Source organism: Papaver somniferum, chromosome 3 (assembly GCF_003573695.1).
Source record: "Papaver somniferum cultivar HN1 chromosome 3, ASM357369v1, whole genome shotgun sequence".
NCBI lineage: Eukaryota > Viridiplantae > Streptophyta > Magnoliopsida > Ranunculales > Papaveraceae > Papaver > Papaver somniferum.
This window is the reverse complement of record NC_039360.1, coordinates 76,740,219-76,761,048: the sequence shown is the minus strand read 5'-3', so window position 1 is coordinate 76,761,048 and position 20,830 is coordinate 76,740,219. Positions and strand designations below refer to the sequence as shown.

General features: G+C 37.9%; 2 protein-coding genes and 1 non-coding gene across 3 annotated transcripts; 1 reads left to right on the top strand and 2 right to left on the bottom strand.

The window, feature by feature from the left end:
* Positions 1 to 421: 421 nt before the first annotated feature.
* On the top strand, positions 422 to 493 carry TRNAG-UCC. The gene has a single exon. It is a non-coding gene; the product is annotated as a tRNA-Gly (tRNA).
* Positions 494 to 2,788: 2,295 nt separating this feature from the next.
* Positions 2,789 to 5,346, bottom strand: LOC113356554 (serine/threonine-protein kinase-like protein CCR4). The gene has a single exon (XM_026599717.1). The coding sequence runs from the start codon at positions 5,324 to 5,326 to the stop codon at positions 2,972 to 2,974; it is 2,355 nt and encodes a 784-aa protein (XP_026455502.1). The 5' UTR covers positions 5,327 to 5,346; the 3' UTR covers positions 2,789 to 2,971.
* Positions 5,347 to 11,801: 6,455 nt separating this feature from the next.
* LOC113356553 (protein TIC 40, chloroplastic-like) lies at positions 11,802 to 19,756 on the bottom strand. The gene is made up of 14 exons (XM_026599716.1): positions 19,384 to 19,756; positions 19,185 to 19,287; positions 18,954 to 19,011; positions 18,807 to 18,824; positions 17,162 to 17,450; positions 15,771 to 15,877; positions 15,621 to 15,687; positions 15,116 to 15,188; positions 14,907 to 14,947; positions 14,422 to 14,467; positions 13,334 to 13,428; positions 12,942 to 13,045; positions 12,819 to 12,866; positions 11,802 to 12,135 (listed from the first exon to the last, which is right to left on the bottom strand). The coding sequence occupies exons 1-14, from the start codon at positions 19,604 to 19,606 to the stop codon at positions 12,079 to 12,081; spliced, it is 1,329 nt and encodes a 442-aa protein (XP_026455501.1). The 5' UTR covers positions 19,607 to 19,756; the 3' UTR covers positions 11,802 to 12,078.
* Between the last annotated feature and the right edge of the window lie 1,074 nt (positions 19,757 to 20,830).

The window sequence follows — 20,830 nt, the reverse complement described above, 5'->3', positions numbered from 1 at the left end:
TAATTTTTGACCGTAAATTATTCCGTGGCTCGAAGTTAATCCAAACTGTGCCTGGTGACCAAAACTTCTTATGTCAAAATTTTCTCATGAGCTTGCTGAATGAACTTGTTCACATATCAATGTACGAGTTTAGAGTGTCCCATACTAAAACTTATACTATATATTTAACATTTACATACTAATATAACTCAAGATATGCCTAGTGAGCAGTGTCCAAAACCAATATTGTTAGATAACAAATATTTTCATTGTGATCGAATTTTTATGTGACCAACAATTTACATCCTACTGAAACTTTTGATTGCTGATCATTTAAACGCTATCTCATTATCATATCAAACCAAATTTCGGGAACCGCACATCTTGGAGATATGTTTCACTCCACGTATACTTAGATAAAAAGAGCCATCCCAAACAACAAGCGTTTGTAGTCCAACGGTTAGGATAATTGCCTTCCAAGCAATAGACCCGGGTTCGACTCCCGGCAGACGCACTGACTTTTTTTTTTACCGTTTTCGAGAGAGTTCACATCTCCTCAAGGAAGTGTAAAGGTAATTTTCTTTGCCCCAACATGCATTCTTTGATGAAAATGAAACACACTCGGTCACCTTGATGTGCAGTTTCACCTTTTGGTCAAATTATAGGACCAACGACATTATTACAAATTCTACCTATGTATGGAATGGAGTTGTTAATGCTTGGTTGGAAAGGATTCCTACCTAAAACGAAAATGAATTCCATTTGGCCAACACTCTGAATTTCAAACACCTTGACTTTAAAAAAATAAGTGAGCACCATCATCGTCATATTAATCCGTTTTTTTGTTGAAAGCTATACTCCACTATAGAAAGACTAAACAAGCTTAAAAATACAGACAGACTTCTACTTAGGTTTCTTTTAGTTAGGTACATGATGAAACACCTTTCGGCTTACCCTACAGTCAATTAGAACGATTTTTTGGGACCATGGTTTTTTTGGGATCATGATTTTATTTTGGGTAAAGACATTAGAAGTAAATCTAGGTCACCCGTTATCTAGATATTTATATTAATACCTAAATTACACTCCTGATTAATTTTGGGTGATGATTAATTAGTGTTAATAATAGTTAGTGTAATGATTAGTGAGATGATTAAGTTAAAGATAATTAGTGAGATTAAAATATCAGATGGTTTCTTTTTTTTAAAGAAGTAGAATTATTGAGAGAGTAAAGTTAGAGAAGACGAAGAAGGAAAACATGAAAAACGATGGATTTTACCAACCACAACCGGAGGAAGGGTATTTGGGTACCCAGGTATGCTTCAAACTTAGATAATGTTGGTTGAATTGCTCCAAACTTTCAAAAAAATGAATTTTTTATGTAGATTTGGGCCAGTTCGATTACCATATGTCAAGAACATATAACCGAACACACCTGAAAGTGTAGTTCGGTTACGTTTTCCAAACATGCAGGTTACCGAACTCGCTCGTTAATGGAGGTTTTGGTCGTACAGTGTAATGTTCGGTTACCTAGGATAAAATGCTAGGTAACCGAACTTTGAACTTAACAATTTATTTGGGTACATCTTGTGTGTTCGGTTAGTTCGCAAACTTCAGCGCAACCAAGTTTCCAACAGAACTGCAGGTTAAAAGTAACCTAGTGTTAGAAGTTCGGTTGGTTCGCAAACTTCAACATATTTTGCGAATCAACAGAACTGGGCTTATATATGCATATATGCAATTAGACAAACGTTCGGTTACTACGAAATTTATTTCTTGGCGAATTAGGTAGAGTTCGGTTACGAAGTTTCAAAGGTAGAGTTCGGTTACAAAGAAAACTTAATATTTTTGCGAAAGAACCGAACTTGTGGACTTCTCATTATTTTCGTAAACTAAAGTTCGGTGATATCCTTATTTTGCGAAGGAACCGAACTTATGGACTTGTGTTGTTCTAATACAAGGAGTTCAGTTAAACGTATTTTTTTGCGAATCAACCGAACTCTGAGTTCGGTTAAGAAAAAATTAATTCGTGATAACCGAACTTTTCTCTGAAAAAAAACCCTCCATTAAATCTCTCTGCAACTTCCATTTTCAACTCATTTTAATGATTACTTCTCATTTATTCAACCAAAAACGAATGACAAGTAATGGGTTTGTGAGAATATCTTTGTTAATGTTTTAAATTAAGCTATATATATAGTGGTGGTGGTGGTTGGTGGTGGTGGTAATCGGAGGTGGTGGTGGTAATCGGTGGTTGGTGGTGGTGATAATCGGAGTTGGTGGTGGTGGTAATCAGCGGTGGTGGTGGTGGTGATAATCGGAGGTGGTGGTGGTGGTTATATATATACAGGTGGTTATTGGGTTGGTTTTAAATTAAATTAGGTTAAGAATAGGTTAGTCATTTCAACGCTTTAGGACACCCCTTATAATTATAAGAAAGGTGGCCTAATAAAATCATGGTCCCTAAAAATTCGTTCATCAATTATTGACTCACTGAGGTCATTTGGGGATAATAAACCCAGGCCCAGTTAGCTAAGCATCAACATCAGTTATTCTAAAGTTTAAGTTTCTAGAAAAGAATCTGAAGAAAAAGTACACTTCCCACATTTTGAACTTTTGCATAAGATCCACCTTCTAGTAGTATGGTGGATACCTTGTCACTTTAGAAAAAAGTTTGGAGCTCAGGTCATTGGTGACGTCACTTAATTCTTTTACCACTCTACTCCAGTGACACCTTCTTTCATAGTAGATCGTAAAAGCAAAAAAGAGAAAGAAAAAAGTATGAACACGTTTAAGAATTCAATTTTCTGGGGTTAAGAAATGTCAAAGTAACCTCTTATTAATAATCTAAACTATAGTCATAATGTGAGTCCAAGAATTCTTTACATTACATTATTCATGACTAAAAGAATGAAACCTGATCTTTTTGTCACGGATGGGTCGCTAGACTTGCATGAAAGGATGGAAGTCTCAAGCATTACAGTACCATCATTCACCTACTTGTTGATCTAATGCTTGATGGAGACTGTAGTACTTGTTGTGGCACCTCACAATCAGCCAATGCATCTTCCAAACAGCTTACAACTTCATTCATGGATGGCCGATTTCGTCCCTCTAGATTCACGCAATCAGCTGCTAAGTACCCCAACTGGGTAACAGCTTCGATTTCATACGGTGTCGGAGCTGATAATTTTGGGTCTAACACACAATGCATTCTGTCTTCTAGGATATACGGCACAATATAATCGACAATGTTTCTTGGTGCACCGGCTTCGTTTAGGTGTATTGCCTTGAACCCGGTTAGTAATTCTAGTAATACCACCCCGAAACTGTAAACGTCGCTTTTGGTTGTTAACTGTTGTAATCTGAAGTACTCAGGATCCATATAACCAACAGTCCCAGCTGCCCGTAACGACAAATACGGCTCGTGAACTTTAGGACCTATCAACGATAACCCGAAATCTGCAACTTTAGCTGTCCAAGACGCATCTAGCAAAATGTTGGAGGATTTGATGTCGCGGTGAATGATTGACGGAACAGCATATGAATGAAGATATTCAATCCCTCGAGCTGCGTCTAGCGTAACTTTTAATCTAGCCATCCATGAACTGAGCGGCGGGGCTGGCTCGGGTTTGTGTAACTGATCATGGAGTGTGCCATTAGCAATGTACTCGTACACTAATGCGCATTCATTTTGTTCCTCGCAATAGCCCAAGAGTCTGACCAGGTTTTTATGGTTGAGCCGGGAGAGGTAAGCGAGTTCTGCTATGAATGCATTCTCCTTGTCATTTTGGCGTTTCGTCGCAGCTGTTGTTGCTGCAGCTGAAGCATGACATGACCTTGAGATCGATACAGCTCGCTTAATTGCAACTTCTCGTCCGTCGTCTAGGATTGCCCGGTAAACCAGACCAAAACTTCCGTGCCCGATTTTGTTCCCTGTTGAGAAATTTTTGGTGACTCTGAGTAGTGTTTCCAGACCGAATTCTTCCAAATAATTCATACTATACAGTTTGCCAAGTCTCCTTTCTTGAGAAGCCTGTGCACGGATTTGAGATCCACTGCGCCGGATAGACCGGAGTGGAGATGGCTGCTCAGTAACTTGATCCAACCGACCTGAATCATGAATTCGGCAAACTCTATTCTTACAAAATTTGAATAGAAAGAAACCACAAACAAGTATCAATGACAATGTTCCCACAGAACCCACCACTAGAAATGCCACTCTTCTCTTGTCATTTCCGCAGCTTCCGGGTTGTGCAGACTCTGGCGGCCGCGGCGGAGATAGTTGCAATGCCGGTGATTTTGGACTACTACAAGGAAGACAAATACTGCCTTTGCTGCAAAATCTTTCAGAATCCGCAACAATTTTGCAGGGACAGGTTATGGAACAAGGTCCAGGTTGCACATATCTAAAAACCATTGAATAATTACTAAAATACTCATTGTTACCCCAACAAATAACTGATAAATTCTTTGTAACAACTCCACAGAAAACACTGTTTTTCGCTTCAATCCGAATAAACTCCGTATCTCGTAATTCCTCCGGTAACATGAAATTGCCATCCCCTCCCCAACAAGCCATTGTCCCGTTAACGCGAAGAGCACAAGTTCGATAATTTCCCGATGCTAGATCTACGAAGTCCCCTGGTGGAACTTCTCCAACCATTTCTCCCCAACATTTTAGACTTCCATCAGTTGAAACAGCACAGGCGTGGCGATTTCCGGCCTTCACAAGATTAAAAGTCCCGTTCGGCGGAGCACCAACAACATCTCCATAATTTCCTAAGCATTTGATTGTTTTGGATTCTGTCAACCCGCATAAAAATTCTCCTCCTACGGATATCCCAGTTAAGTTATAACTACCTGCAGAATCAAATTCTTGCCATTGCCAACATTCTACACGATTAGTACTAGTAACTCTAGCGCAAATGTGCGAATTCCCGGACACAAGCTCCCCGAGCATTGGACCTCTATAAATCCTCTTGAACCGAATATCCGTACCATCCCCGGAGAATCTCCAGCAATGAAGAACACAGGTTTCTGATGATGTTGGACTTAAAATACATTGGAACCCATCGCCCCCAGTGATCGCTGATATTGACACATTTGGTGAAATGACAGGAATTTGATTAGTTTTTGGAAAATTAGTGCAATTTAGGAATGATTTTTGATGGGATCCTGAACCTAGTGATGATGATGGTATTAATGAACAAATTAGAACTTGGTTTGAAGTTTCAGATATTGATAAAGAAGAAGAAGAAGCTAGTGAAGATTGAAACATGAACTGAAAATGTAAGAAAAGAATTGTTAACATAACAAAGAGCTGAGAGTACTCTTTGGAATCCATATGTAAATGAAGAATTTCATAGTTTTAGAACCTCTAAGAAAAATAAAAAATAGTATGAGAGAATTTGAGATTTGAAAAAGAATTCCAAGTGATTTTTAAGTTAGCTTAGAATTACGCGGTTTTGTTGAAGTCAGGGAGTATGGACCAAAGACTTGTTATTTAGTAGCATTTGATTTGATGTTGCACCTTAGTGGGAAAACGCCATACATACGTTACGTATTTTTGCACAAGAGGAGACCGTATCAAATCATTTATTTTCATGGAAAAAAAGATTTAGACAAAGTCTTATAGATGAACATTATGGTCGAACTTATTTAGAAACTAAAATTTTCCAAATAAAGGAGATTCTTCTGCAAGTGGCTGTTGCATTGGTCAAGCATTTACCTCTTAGTAGTACACCTAAAATTCGTAAGGGAATATTATTTGTTTTTTCCTCGTGGAAGGGCATATATTCCTGTTGGTATGCATAAGATGTTATGCAGTCAATATTGGATCTGCATAAGATGTTATGCAGTTAACTAAAACATATTAAAGAAGAAACACAGTTTAACGTGGTTCGGCTATAGCCTACGTCCACGGGAGAAGAATGATTAGGATTTCTTATTATCAATGGAGGTTTTACAAGAAGTGTATATATATATTCTATACATGCCACATATTCGTATAGATAGCAACATATCTAGAGAATATTTTCTTGCAGTGTAAGCCAATCATAAATAGAGAAACCAAATATTCTCCTTTGTTCCAACACTCCCCCTCAAGTTGGTGCGAAGATATCAATGGAGCCCAACTTGGATAGAATTCCATTGAATTGCTTGACAGGTAAACCCTTAGTAAAAACATCTGCCAGTTGTTGATGACTACGAACGAAGGGAGTGCATATTACTTTGGCCAATACCTTCTCTCTAACAAAATGACAATCCACTTCTATATGCTTTGTACGCTCATGAAAGGTGGGATTTGATGCGATTTGTATCGCTGCTTGATTGTCACAAAACATCTTAGCTGGCTGAGGTGACAGAAAACCCAAATCTTTAAGTAATGCTCGCAGCCAAACAATCTCACAAGTTGTTGAAGCCATGGATCTGTATTCTGCTTCAGCACTTGATCGAGAAACAATTTCTTGCTTCTCCATGTAACCAGATTACCACCAAAGAATATGCAGTACCCTGTTGTTGATTTACGATCAACTGGACATCCAGCATAATCAGCATCTGAATATGCTGTTATACAGTAGCTAGAAATTGAATAGGCTTCATTCTTTGTCATCAAAACTCCTCTTCCTGGTGATCCTTTTAAATACTGTAGAATCATAGTTACTGCATTTAGATGTTTAACACGAGGTGTATGCATATAACGACTGACTAAGCTTACTGCATGTGCTATGTCAGGTCTGGTAACAGTGAGATAAATTAACTTGCCTACTAACCTTTGATATGACCCAGTATCACTTAACACATCACCATCATTATCAAGTTTGTTGCCAATTTCTGTAGGAGTATCACAAGGCTTTACTCCCATTTTTCCTGTAGCCTTCAGCAGGTCCAACACATATTTCTTTGATTCAGAAAAATACCCTTCTTTGAGTAAGCAACTTTTAATCCCAGGAAATACTTCAGTATTCCTAAATCCTTGATGTAAAATCTGGAATGAAGCATTGCTTTAAGATTTCTAATTTCTTGTTGATTGTCTCCTGTAATCACAAGGTCATCAACATACACTAGAACTATAGTTGTACCAAGATTACTTCTTTTAATAAACAAGGAAGAATCGGCAGAGCTCCTTTTGAACTTATTCTGGATGAGTACTGAACTTAGCTTTGCATACCATGCACGTGGTGATTGCTTTAAACCATATATTGCCTTCTTAAGCTTGCAAACCATATTGCTCTCTCCTTCTCGAGGGTGTCCAGGTGGTATACTCATATACACCTCTTCTTCTAGATCACCTTGTAAGAATGCATTTTTCACATCCATTTGAAACAATTTCCAATCTTTATTAACTGCAAGAGACATAAGAACACGAAAAGTATTCATCTTTGCAACTGGTTCAAAAGTTTCTGTGTAGTCTTCTCCATATCTCTGAGTAAAACCTCTTGCCACTAATCTTGCCTTATAACGCTCAACAGTTCCATCACTTCTGTATTTAATTTTGTACACCCATCTACATCCAACAGTCTTCTTCCCGGGAGGCAACTTGACAATACTGTATGTATTATTTACATCTAAGGCACTAACTCATTCTCCATTGGTGCCCTCCATTTTGGATTAGACTTTGCTTCATTATAGTTTTTAGGTTCTTGATGACTGGATATAGCACTTAGAAAGGAAGAGTGTGAAGAACCTACATGATCATAAGTTAAATGTGCTTGTATAGGATACGCAGCGGAATGATATGTAAAGAAATATTTGTATTTCTCTGGAGCCTTCTTCTCACGACTTGAGGTTCTGACAATTGGTACCACTGGTTGTGGAACCATAACCTCAGTTTCTGGAACTTGATGCGGCACATCTTGTAGTCCTGTATTATCATCAGTAACATTAACATTATTGTCTGAAGCTTCTTCATGAACTGCTTCATTATGCACATCCAACACTGCAGTAGGTAAGTCCACCAACTCTACCCCATCACCATTATCTCTGTGGGAATCTGTTGCAGTAGGTATCTCATTGATAACTGGAAGTGGGGCCAAATCTGTATAACACTCCCCCTGAGACCGACTGCCAGAATCACACTGAAAATAAGCCAATGTTTCATCAAACACAACATCACGAGAAATCTGTAGCTTTCTAGTGGGTGGATGATAACAAATATATCCTTTCTTTGTAGAAGAGTAACCAAAGAACACACACTTAGTTGCCCGTGAATCCAGTTTATCACGATGCTTTGCCTGTAAATGTACATAACACACACAACCGAAAACTCTAAGATGAGAAATGTCAGGCTGATGATGTTTTAAAACCTCTAATGGATATTTGAACTCAAGCACACGACTAGGCAGACGATTGATCAAGTAAGTGGCCGTCAGAGAACCATGAGACCAGAATTTCTTTGGAACATGCATCTGAATCATAAGAGCACGGGTTGTTTCCAGAATATGACGGAGTTTCCTTTCAGCAATACCATTTTGCTGTGAAGTACCAACACAGCCAGTTTGATGGATAATACCATGACTACGCAAATAACCTGGAAGAGGGCCTTTGACAAACTCAGTGTCATTATCGGATCTAAAAATTTTAACCTGTGCATCAAATTGGTTGCGGATCATACAATGAAAATCCACAAATACAGATGAAACTTCAGTTTTGGATTTGAGTAAATAAATCCATGTAGCACGTGACCAATCATCTATAAAGATAACGAAATATTTATACCCATCATAAGCATCAATTGGAGCAGGACCCCATAAATCAGAATGAATTAATTCAAAAGGCATTGTAGCTCGAGTCACAGAGTTAGGAAATGGAAAACGAGATTGTTTAGAAAACTGGCAAACATCACAGACTTGAGACTGAACAGAAAAAGTGGGAAAAATCCTAGACAAAACACGACTGGAAGGATGTCAAAGTCGTTGATGATAAAGAAACTGCGGAGTTGATCTGTGAGTGAGACATGCCATGTCACTAGAGCGTAACAGGTACAATCCATGAGAAAAGATGCCTCTACCAATCGTCTTCTTCGTCTTTCGATCCTGAAAGATGACCGAGGTAGGGGTAAATGTAACATCACAATTCAGAGAATTAGTGATTTGACCAACAGATAGCAATTGAGTAGGAAACGAGGGAACAACAAGTGCATTAAATGACGGACAATCTGGAAAAAAATGCACTTTCCCACTGCCCAGCACAGGAGCAGTAGAGCCATTAGCAACAGACACATTTTTATGAGAGCTGCGAATAAATGCATGAACTGACGAAGGATCATTTGCCATATGATCTGTAGCTCCTGAATCAATAATCCAAATGTGACGGTTGGAAACAGGCGTAGTAAGAAAGGCTAGCAGGTTACCTGAAGTATGGTTGGCCTTGCGCTCATTCTTATTACTCAACTGGTGAAAGAAATCCTTCAACTGGTCTATGGTAAAGGAATTGTCAGCTACAGCAGCTCGAGCAAGCTTATTTTTGTCAAAATTAGCTTTAAGATGAGGATAAATATCCCAACAACGATCCTTGGTGTGACCAGTTTTATTACAATGATCACAATGAAAAACTTCTCTCTTACCCTTAGCACGAGAAGTCTTGTCCTTATCAAATGGCATGGATCTTCGTTTATCATCTCTGGAGCTCAGAAGAGCACTGGATTCAGCAGCATCCAGGTCTACAATTCTTTTAGAAACATGATTCATAACTTTCTTGCGTGTCTCTTCACGTTGCACAGTCGCACAGACACTAGACAAACTTGGCAATTCAGCACTCATGAGAATAGTGTGCTTCTAAGAGATTCATACTCTGATGTGAGACTACTGAGCACATCAAAAATTTTATCCTCCTCAACCCTCTTTAAGAGAATTTTGGCATCAGTTGTATGAGGACGATATGTATCCAGTTCATCCCACTTCCTTTTTAAATAACCAAAATGCTCAGTAAAACTTTTCGTACCTTGTGCAGCCTCAGCAATCTCACGCTTCAGCTCAAACACCCGAGCAACATTATTCCGTAAGCCATACAGACTAGCAACAGACTTCCACAAATCCTTTGCAGATTCTGAAAACGAGAAAATTTTCGAAATATGTGGTTCCATCGACTGGAGAAGCCACGTGCGAACCAGTTGATCATCAGCAATCCAATCTTCATACTTTGGATCTTTAGCATCTGGACAAGTACTATTCTCACCAGTATACCCAGACTTTCTTTTACCCCCAAGAGCAAGAGCAGCAGCCCTAGACCAGCTGACATAATTGACATCATTCAGCAAGACAGAGGTTAAACGCAAACTAGTATTATGATCTGATTGTGCCATAGTAAACACACAGAAACGAAACTTGATTACAGAGAAACGGCCAGGATCGTTAACGATCCCCTGATACCATGTTGGTATGCATAAGATGTTATGCAGTATGCATAATATGTTATGCAGTCAATATTGGATCTGCATAAGATGTTATGCAGTTAACTAAAACAGATTAAAGAAGAAACACAGTTTAACGTGGTTCGGCTATAGCCTACGTCCACGGGAGAAGAATGATTAGGGTTTCTTATTATCAATGGAGGTTTTACAAGAAGTATATATATATATCCTATACATGCCACATATTCGTATAGATAGCAACATATCTAGAGAATATTTTCTTGCAGTGTAAGCCAATCATAAATAGAGAAACCAAATATTCTCCTTTGTTCCAACAATTCCCTACACTATTGTTATTGCGGTTGGATTTATGATAGAAATGCATATAAATAGATATAAAATCTGACAGCTTAGCAAGTGCATGTTCATTGCGTGTGATATTAGAAATGACTATTCTCTTATTTTTCATTACCTTTTTCCCCTTTATTTTTACTTTTTTCCAGCTAGAACAAGTATCTGACTTGGCAACTAAAATACTATAGATGAAATAAATACGAGTATTATTTTTGGTTTTGGTAGTAAGTTGTTGAAAAAGTTTGAAACCGAGGATCATCAGATTCAACAAACACCACAAACAAGCGTTGAACTAATTATTTCATGTTATAATAAAGTTCTTGCGGAAAAGGTCTAGAAACGATAAAAGTTTCTCACATCATGCTCATTTTCAGGTTTTTAAGATAGTTTGCGCTGTATTACTACTGTACAATGACCCCCCTTGAGTTCATAATGCTCCTTTGTCATTGTCTAACACTATAAAACAACTAAAATAAGGATACTTTACTAGGTTACTTACACCTCGTGTTTCGTCTTTTTAGCATTATATATGAACAACTTTGTTACAGTGACTATGATGAGTTCATTGGAAATCGAAGTAGCTGTAGCAGTGAAAACCCAAATTTGGAGAAACTCCACTAATCAGTGAAACGTCTCCATAAGAAGTGACCGACACCTTATTTTGGATATCCTACACACCCTGGATATAACTATGCATGTAAACTCAGCAAAGGAATCAAGGATATCCTGTGAGTGACTGCCACAAACTGAATGCCCTAAAGCTGCCTAATGTAGTGCGTAGATGCCCAGATTAAGATTGGCACTAGCCTTTTACATGCAGTTACAGGCTGGATAACATCGTCTACGCGCCTCAGCCGTGCAGATCAGGATTGACCACGCCACTGAAAATAAAGTAGGTTACTAGGTTTTCCATAAATCGATTACGCAAACAACCAGTCCGTACGGTCATTATTGTTCTAAGATAGTGGATCTACACCCACCCCAACTAAGTAACCAGGATTAGAGCACCTTATTATGATGTTCAGATCTGTTGCCCTGCAAAAATGCTTACTCTTACGTGTTTTGCATCTTTTGTAGCACACCTCTATTTATGTATTGAAATATTCTGCAGTGGTAACACAAAAATGCCTGCATTCGTAACACCAAAAATATAATAACAATTGTCTATCACAAAGTACACAGGTAAGAATTCTGATTATCCTAGCTATCGTTGGACAGTTTTCAAACAATACAGACTCCTACATTTTGAACCAGTAAGCTTAATCTAAATCGTCTAAAAAATAAAACAAAACTTGGTATTTAGATCCGAACATAGGTCCTCCTGTACAATCAATGTAGATTTCAAGCTACACTGATCCTAGCAAGTTGAAGCTTTAGGTGAATGAAGGAAATCAAGGTGAACCAACCCCAGGGAAGAGTTCCGAGATTTTGTTGAACACATCCATCACCTGAAAGATGAAAGCAAATAAGTTACACCTCAACCTGTCAACAGGGAGTAAGGAGCTTAATAAAAAAGAGCACACAAGAAAAAGGGACGATGTCAGATGCAATTTTCCTCTTGAAGTCAGCATCCCAAGGGGATTCTTGATTCATACTCCTAGCCAATCCCAGTATGACAAAAAGGAAATACTACCATGGTTTCTGATTATGCTCAACGAAAGTTTAGCAGAAGGCGCCTGCCAACTTCACTGATGCTTCTTAAGAAGCATCATTGACATTAACTAGACCAATATTTCTAATTGAATAGATAGGTATTAAAAAATACATAATGATCAATAGCACGGCTGTTCCAGAAAAGTTTGGGAAGAAACACTCAGCTCTTAACTTAATCTTCAAATCAAGATATTATAAATAATGTTTTCTACTGCAGGCACCAAATATGCACCACATGCTGCTGGACAAATTTGTACCTTCCACTATTTTATTTTTATTTTAAGAAAATAAGTAAGCCGTTCATTATAGTCGAGTTCCCATTCAGGATTAAGAAAAGAAAATCATTTATTTACCAACACATCGACATAATTACTAATGATGGGAAAGAAAAACTAGGTTCTTAATAGATATTCGCCAAAAATAGTTGCACAAGACAACACTAGCAAATGTACAAACAGCAAGACAAGCAGACCCTCACCTCTTTGTCATTTTGGTACTTAGCAATGCTGAGAGGGTTCTGTGAGCACTGCAAAAAGCAATAAAATGTCAAAGACTTGCAACAATATCACACAACGCAAATACTTAGAAGTAGAGGCCTTACATCCATGATAGCCTGTTGAACTCTCGGATTCTGAAATGCCATAGCAACGTCTGGATTAGCCATAATTTTTGCAATAACATCTTCTGGTGTAAGCCCGATTTGGTCTATGATGAAAAGAATCAAACAAACAAAAAAATTAAAAACAATGTTACGTGACTCGCGAAAAAGACCCACATCCAATGTACAGGTACGTTAATTCTGGCATGCTGCGTTACAATCACATCCAACTAACTTCAGTTAGTCAAATTAAAAGATGACTGAGATCAAGTATGATGAAACCAGATACGTCCAAAATGATTACATGCTAAAAAAAAGATCATGCTGCGAGCATACATACATACAACAAACTCTACATAAATATGTCAACACATAGTGTTTAGTATTGAGCTCACCAAACTGCTCTTTGACTTCCGGACTGCTAAGATCAAAATTTTTCAAGGAATCCATCATTCTGTTGTCCCATTCAGTGCCTCCACCCATATTGTTTCTAGAATCCAGCAAAAACAGAGATACTGGGTTACTAACTAAATCAGTGTTCATCCAACTGCTATAGATAGCTCACCAGATTAACATCAGTAAAACACAACATAACTGCGTCCAAACAAAAATACAAAAAGGGGAATATGCCATCGTACACAGAATGGTATTAGTTAGTTTTATAACCATGTCTGCTCACATAAGGGAACGGTCAACCTCTCAAATTGGTAAACAGTAGGATCTAGATTACAAGAGTGCTAAAACTGAACAGCACTGACTGTCCAAGTGGAAGTACAAATATGGGAATATGACATGGCACCAAGGTTTTTACTTTAAGATTAGTATAAGCGGTGTTGACTTCTTATGGTTTACACAACAAATAAAGTTTAGTTTGAGCTAATCCTTGATTAGCTTAACTAGAGCCAGATTAAGGTGTTTTCATACTATATAAGCTGTCTTATATAAGCTGTCTTAGAGTTAACATGTGGCAAGTATGACAAGGACTCTTTTCTCAGCCACTTGCATAAAAGCAGAAATCTGATTGTCTCATTTAAGCACGAGGAAAAAAGTTGAAGTCCAAGACAAAACCTATATTTCTTCTTTATGGCAATGTCCATGCTGTTGTGTAGTTCGGTTATACTAAGAACTGATTACAGGGTGTTGTCAAGCTGTGGAACATGGTGAAATAACTGTGTATGGTGCTGTCGAACTCTAGAATATGTTATAATTAGGGTTATTTCTAATTCAGCATGAGTATGGTTTATTATTATTATCTTCAAGTAATGATGACTGAAGAGCTGAAATTCTAACAACAAGATCTAATTCAAATAGAGTAAACAAACCAATACGAAGCTCTAGATTACCAGATTATGAAAACTAAGACCCACCAGCTTGCACTATTCTGGAATGTAGATTGTAGCTACTCCACACAATCTTTGCATAAAATTAAGAACCATCCCATTACTATGATAAGCAGACTTAAAATAAAAACTAAAGCACTTACAGCATATCTCCCAGCTGTTGGCGATACTCTGGATTCTGAAGCATCCCTGTAAAAATATCCAATCAGTTACGGAAAACCATAATACCTTGACATCACAATGATCCTTTAATCCCCATGTGCTTAGCGAATAATGAGGATACAGTTGAAAGAGTGCTTTAAGAGTTGTACTTAGATGGCGAATTTGTAATAAATGATGTAGAATTTTTAAGTGAACTTTTTAGCATTGCAGCTTGTCTAACAATAATTAGTTTAAAGTGAAAACCAGCCAGCCTTTAGGCCCTCACTGTGTTAGTCCGATAGTACAGTAATCTGACAAGATTAACTAACTAGTAATCCCATGACTTTGAAAAATTAACTGGTGGTTGAGACTATTTCAATCGGTATCTTATGTATGTGCTTTCACAGTTACTGACTTCTCTATTTAACCAAATCAAAGCTTGCTAATGATGAAAGAGAAACTGGAGTAGGCAATACTAAATACTTACACTTGAAGGTCTCAGGATTCCTCATTTGCTCAGGTAAATAGCTGCAAAACACAGAGATTTGGCACCTCTTTATCATCATGAAACAACCAAAAATAACGCAGTTGATAAATACTGCAAATCCTTGGATGAAGTGAAGAGTAAAATGGGTCATGAATAACGATGCAAGATAATAACAAAAACTCAGAGAGTAATAAGCACAATCAACTTACGGATAAACCATTTTCTGTACTGTTGGATCCTCCATCATTTTCTCCAATGCCTCTACTGACATGGGAGATTTTCCTGTTCATAGATTAATTATTAGCCAAGGGAGACAAATTAAGTGAAATATTGTCTTTGTTTTCTCTAAGGCGGTTTTCTTGTTCATGGACAAAACAATGGTCCAGAACAATATAACCAAAATAATTCCTGACATCACTTCCCCTGAGTAAGGAAGACTAGAATTTCATTAGCTTACAACTTCAAGGGAAGTTTTCTTCAGATGACTATCACGAGTAATTTCAAAGGTGATGAACTCATATTTTTATATATCGCACAGAATGAACTTGCCAACTCAATTAGGTTCAACTCATAGCTAAAAGGTATCATCTGAAAATTAAAAGGATCCTAACAACTAAGTGATGGCCCCACCCAATCGTTTGAGATAGAAATTAATAGAGTATAGCTCAGACGTCTATGTTGGACAAAAGAAGTGCTAAAGTGGTATATGCGTACCAGAAGATTGTGGTGCCTCTTTATAGTAACTTTCATCCTGCTTCGGAGCAGCTCCGTTTGGAGAAACCTACGGTTCAATAAAAATGTATATAAATAAGTGATTGTAAACCATCAATTCATCCGTACAAAAAAATTCATCAACGGGCTCACTTCTTCTGAAAATTGAGCACTCTTGGTGGGAGTTTGCTCCGATGACTCTTTAGAATTAGTAAAAAGATCCTCTTGCAACACTTCTTGGGGAGACACGTCTTCAAAAGCTGCACAAAAAATACTACCCGATCATTTTCACAACAGGAGGAAACTTCAAACAAGAATACAACAATTAACATCCGAGATTATATGTAGGTTCCAAGAAAAATTGTTTTTACCGTGAGTTCAGTTACACTAAGATCAGTAACAAGCTCATAGTGACCAGTTCTACTCACAGGAACCAGCATGTAAACTTTACAACATCCAACAGAAAAAGATGCCGAACTTTATCTTGTTGAAGTTGCAAAGTGATCTAAAGGGATCACCAACGAAAATAAAGATATACAACCTTGCTTGCTAGGTTTAAGAAGAGGAAAAAAAAAAGTGGAGAAGTTATCTACATCACGTGCAAAGGAAGCTAACTTACTTAACAATAGACCATGTTTTAGAAATGTGTTAGGGACTATAGCGGTATAGCCTGAGACTTGCATCATATGCTTTCTCAATTAAAAACCTATTCGGTTATTTTATTTATACTTGACCTATAGAATGTCCAGTTTCGCCTAGAATCAGTACATGATGCTCACCACAAAGTTCAAACTAAAAGGAAAGTCAAACCATCAAGGAGATCTACAATACATCCGGCTTTAAACATATTGTAGCAGCTCACAAATTTTGATATATATCAACCACTTGTCATTCAACAGATAGGGTTAACCATCTACCAACTTCCTACCTAAGGAAGGTTTCTAGGACGTCGATATGCTCTGTCGATTTCATCTAAGAATAATTCAGTGTTCCGACTCTGTAAGGCAGGCCTATAGATTAACAGAATAGAAACGCCTTGTGATCCTCCCACATGTTATCTTGAGAATGCAATTCTACATTCCAAACAGAAACATACCATCAGATGAGATAACCAACTACATTATCAGTCACTACCACTTAAATGTAAGTTGAGACTAACGAAATATCAATCAGCATAATTTGTATAGCTAATGTGATAAGTAACATAATTTCCGTTTGCTGCTCCACTTTCCATCTCCAGTAATGCAATTAGTTGAGGCACACATCTAGATCTAACTTAAGTGCCTAACTAAGCGTCAGGATTCGAAGTGAAGGTATTTTATCATACAGAGAAGAACTGGAGCAAAATACAAACAGGGTGATTTGTATATGAAAACAATGTACACCGCAAGACTAAATGAAAACAAACAAATATATAACGATTAATATGATTGGACAGGCTTGCATAGAGGCCCAGGCATATTACACCAAATGGCCTTGTAAACGAGTCCTGAAGTCATCCATTAGTCTTACTGATCAAATAGATATATTAAGGGCTAAAATACCGTATTTCTGTTGTTCCTTCTTGATCTCTGTTTCCTGTTTAACTTCAGCAGGTGAGGAGTGTGGGGCTGCCTCTACATCTGTTGCCGAGACATCTACTGTGACGCGAGGGCGGCTGGGTGGTGAGGCAACAGGAGTAGTTGAGGTACCTGATGTAGGTGGTGGGGGCATAGAAAATTGAAATGGAAACTGTGATCCTTGAGAGAAGGTAGAATTATTAAATGGGCTACTTCTAGTTCCACTGGACATCTGTCCCGTCAAAGTTTTCATTGCTTGCTGCATAGCATATTTCTGAAAGAAGATTTCAGTTATAAACTCGCGTGCCATATTTCTATCTGGAATAACATTGCTTTACTTTAAAATGTTAGTTTGTAAAAGAAAATAAGTTATAAAGATATATTAAGTGCATAGAATGACAATGGTGCAAATTGGAATAACTGACTACATACTAATATACTACACGTGTGGCACATTATCAAAATAAAACTAGGTTATGTTAAGCAGAATGCCAACTTTAATATTGACCATAGAAAGAAAAAAAAATCCAAAGCTACAGTCTTCTGTTTGCATCTTTTCTTCAACTCTTCTATATTGAATCTACCATTTCTAAGACTGGAAACACTTTTTTATGCTTATCAGATATCATCAGGAAAGAACTTCAGATAATTGTACTGTGAGCACTTAACCCGTCGAAACTAGCCATTGATATTTTTTTAATCCTACTAGTTCATTCTCAAGTTGTGCATTTTTAGGTTCACCAAGCATGTTTCTCTCCTTTTCGAAATTCCAAGGTTTCAAACCAAATGTTTCTCTTCCTAGGTTGGCGATGTATAGTTACATCCAAACCTATGAAAGACAGTCGACAAGGTCTTAGTTCAAACAGGATGTACATGGCAGTCGGCAACAAAGACAGAACCAACCATACTTCTCCAAAGAAGTGGAGTGATTTGGGAGGAGATATCAAAAGCCTAGCCATCAAAATAGGCATCTCCGGTGAGCTTCATTTTTCTCATCTTAGTGGCAAGACAAACATAATGGGTTAATTTTCATTAACTCGCAGATTTAAGGTTCTATCGAGAATGACATGCTTGGTGCAGGTGCGTCTAAGTATCTATTATTCAGAGAAAACCTAAGTATAAAGTTTGACACTGTGCACATAAACCCGTAACATAACGGGTACTCACACAGTGACATCCTGAATGTACCGCATTAAGGAAAACACTAGTTGGTACAGTTTTTCTTATGTTGGAAGATATATCTTATGAATTACAACTGCCATAAGTAACTAATCATAAGAAAACTAGCATAAAAACTATTAGAAATAAAAACTCTCAAAAAGAAATCATGTTTAATCATTGAAATTATTAGCATGACATGCAATATTGTTTAAGATTTATTGAAACAGGAGTCCTGGCATCTATCCAGCATATTGGATGGAAACATGTCAGCCTCTCAATTCACATAATGATAGGTAAAGTACGAATTGAAGCTTGCATATCAATAACCTATCAAATAGGAACTACATGATTCGGCCATCCTTAACTCTTAACGTATGACAAAGATCTTCGTATACCATAAACGAAGGAGAAAAGGAAAGAAATGCAAATGTGTACCTCGTCAAATGTCAACCGGATTGAAATAACTCACCTTCAAGTTTGAAGAAGCCTGGAAAATGTGATTAAAGACTATCAGAAATGAATGTTCAATAGTACAAGGTAAAAAGCAATTCAAGTAAATGTAGCTACATGTGACTAATATAATGACAAGAGACAGTGTAATGTTCCTTGAGCTTACCCATGAAAATAGTGCAGAGAACCCAACTCCAACTCCAATCCAAAATAATGGTGATCCTCTACAAACAAAATACATGATAATAAGGTTAAACCAAACACTGAAATACATGCCAAGCATGAAACTAGCTGGCACGAGTCCAAAATTGTACTCATACAGATGCACAGGTATGTAGAGTGGAAGCAAAAAAGAAAACAGAAAACATAATACTAGCAATCATGGAGGAACATTTACATCTGAGATGATGGAGGTGGTGGTACGAGCTGAGGGGTGACTCCAACAGAAGAAGAAGTTTCTTTGCTAGTTGAAGAAGAAATGCTTGCAAAAACCTCCGTTCCTAATGTCAACACAAATTATTAGGAAGAATCAGAAACCAAGAACAAAACTAGACCAAAATAAAGTGAAAAACATGATCAAGATAGAGAGTAAGTACCGTTTTCGGATTTTTCTGATTTTGTTATCGGGAGACGAATTTTATCACTAAATCGGTGGTGAGCTCGAGCTGTAATTTTACATCTGGTTTGACAAGAACCATTTCGTCTGTTGTGAAATAGGGAAAAAGAAGAATGTTTGAGTGAAATCGGACAGCCGAGATTTGGTGAAGAAGAAGAACCTAGTAGAATTTTAGGGGAAGAAACTAGGGCAAGGTTTTCCATTGAGATGGTAAACCCTTAGGGTTTAAGATTTTTTAGGGTTTAAGAAGCAGAGATGATTCAGAGAACTAGTGCTCTCTGCAATAGTAGGTGTTTACGGAGAAGTAGAGAAAAGCGATTTTCAGAACAAAAAAATCTAGATAATAAAATTGGGGTTTATCGTCAACCCCCTGGAACACTTTAGCAAGAGACGATAATGTTTTTTCTGTTCACTTTTAGATTTACAGCGAGTATTTGTGCGGTGAAATCCAGCGGTAAATATGTTTCCATAAAGTGCCCGAGAATCCAACTCTTTGTGTTGAGGTCCTTAATCCGCCGATTTATCCGGGACAACGCGTATTTTTGTTGATGGATGTCCGGACCGTTCGCTAATGGATTGGATGTTGATAGAATTTTTGAAATCCAACGGATTACGGATTGGGTCCGGATGCAATCTTGAAAATTCGTTGGACATCCATACCCGTTAGATTAAATGCATTTACATAGTTTTTAGAAACTATATAGATAGTTGAGGAATTCTTAAGGTGTTTGCTTGGAGTGTTGTCCATGACACTTCTATATTTATATTAGGTATCACGGCCGGGGCTCAACCTTTTTTCGATTTTTTGTTGTTGTTTGGGGCTTGCGACCTTAGTGTTTTCTGATCGTGTCAAATTAGCTGGGGCTTACAGCCCCGACCATGGTCCCCTATGCAAATTCCAGTATTTTGTTGGTCGGGTCAAATTAGTCGGGGCCTACAGCCCCGGCCGTGGTCCCCTACGCAAATTCCAATATTTTATTGGTCGTGTCAAATTAGCCGGGGTTGATGGCCCTGGCCGTAGTCCCCTACGCAAATTCTTGTATTTTGTTGGTCTGGACAAATTAGTTGGGGCCTGCAGCCCCAGCCGTAATCCCCTACGCAAATTCCGGTATTTTGTTGGTCGGGCCAAATTAGCCGGGACTTGCATCCCCTGTCGTAGTCCCTTACGCAAATTCCGGCCTACGGCCGGGGCTCAACCATTTTTGATTTCTTTTCTTTTTGTTGTTTGGTCCCTTACGCAAATTACAGTATTCTGTTTTTCGTGTCAAATTAGTCGGGGTTGTAGCGCAAATTCCGGTATTTTGTTGATGAGGTCAAATTAGTCGGGGCTTACAGCCCCGGCCGTGGTCCCCTACACAAATTCCAGTATTTTGTTTGTCGGGTCAAATTAGTTGTAGTCCCCTACGCAAATTCTGGTATTTTGTTAA

What these genes read in the sequence shown, in the direction of transcription:
- LOC113356554 (XM_026599717.1), bottom strand. Translation starts at nt 5,326, where the DNA reads ATGGATTCCAAAGAGTACTCTCAGCTCTTTGTTATGTTAACAATTCTT.
- LOC113356553 (XM_026599716.1), bottom strand. Translation starts at nt 19,606, where the DNA reads ATGGAAAACCTTGCCCTAGTTTCTTCCCCTAAAATTCTACTAGGTTCT. An exon ending in GTACAGAAAATGGTTTATCC is followed by an intron (nt 14,948 to 15,115) that starts GTAAGTTGATTG and finishes TGTGTTTTGCAG; the next exon opens with CTATTTACCTGAGCAAATGA. An exon ending in CAACAGCTGGGAGATATGCT is followed by an intron (nt 13,429 to 14,421) that starts GTAAGTGCTTTA and finishes GCTGGATTCTAG; the next exon opens with AAACAATATGGGTGGAGGCA.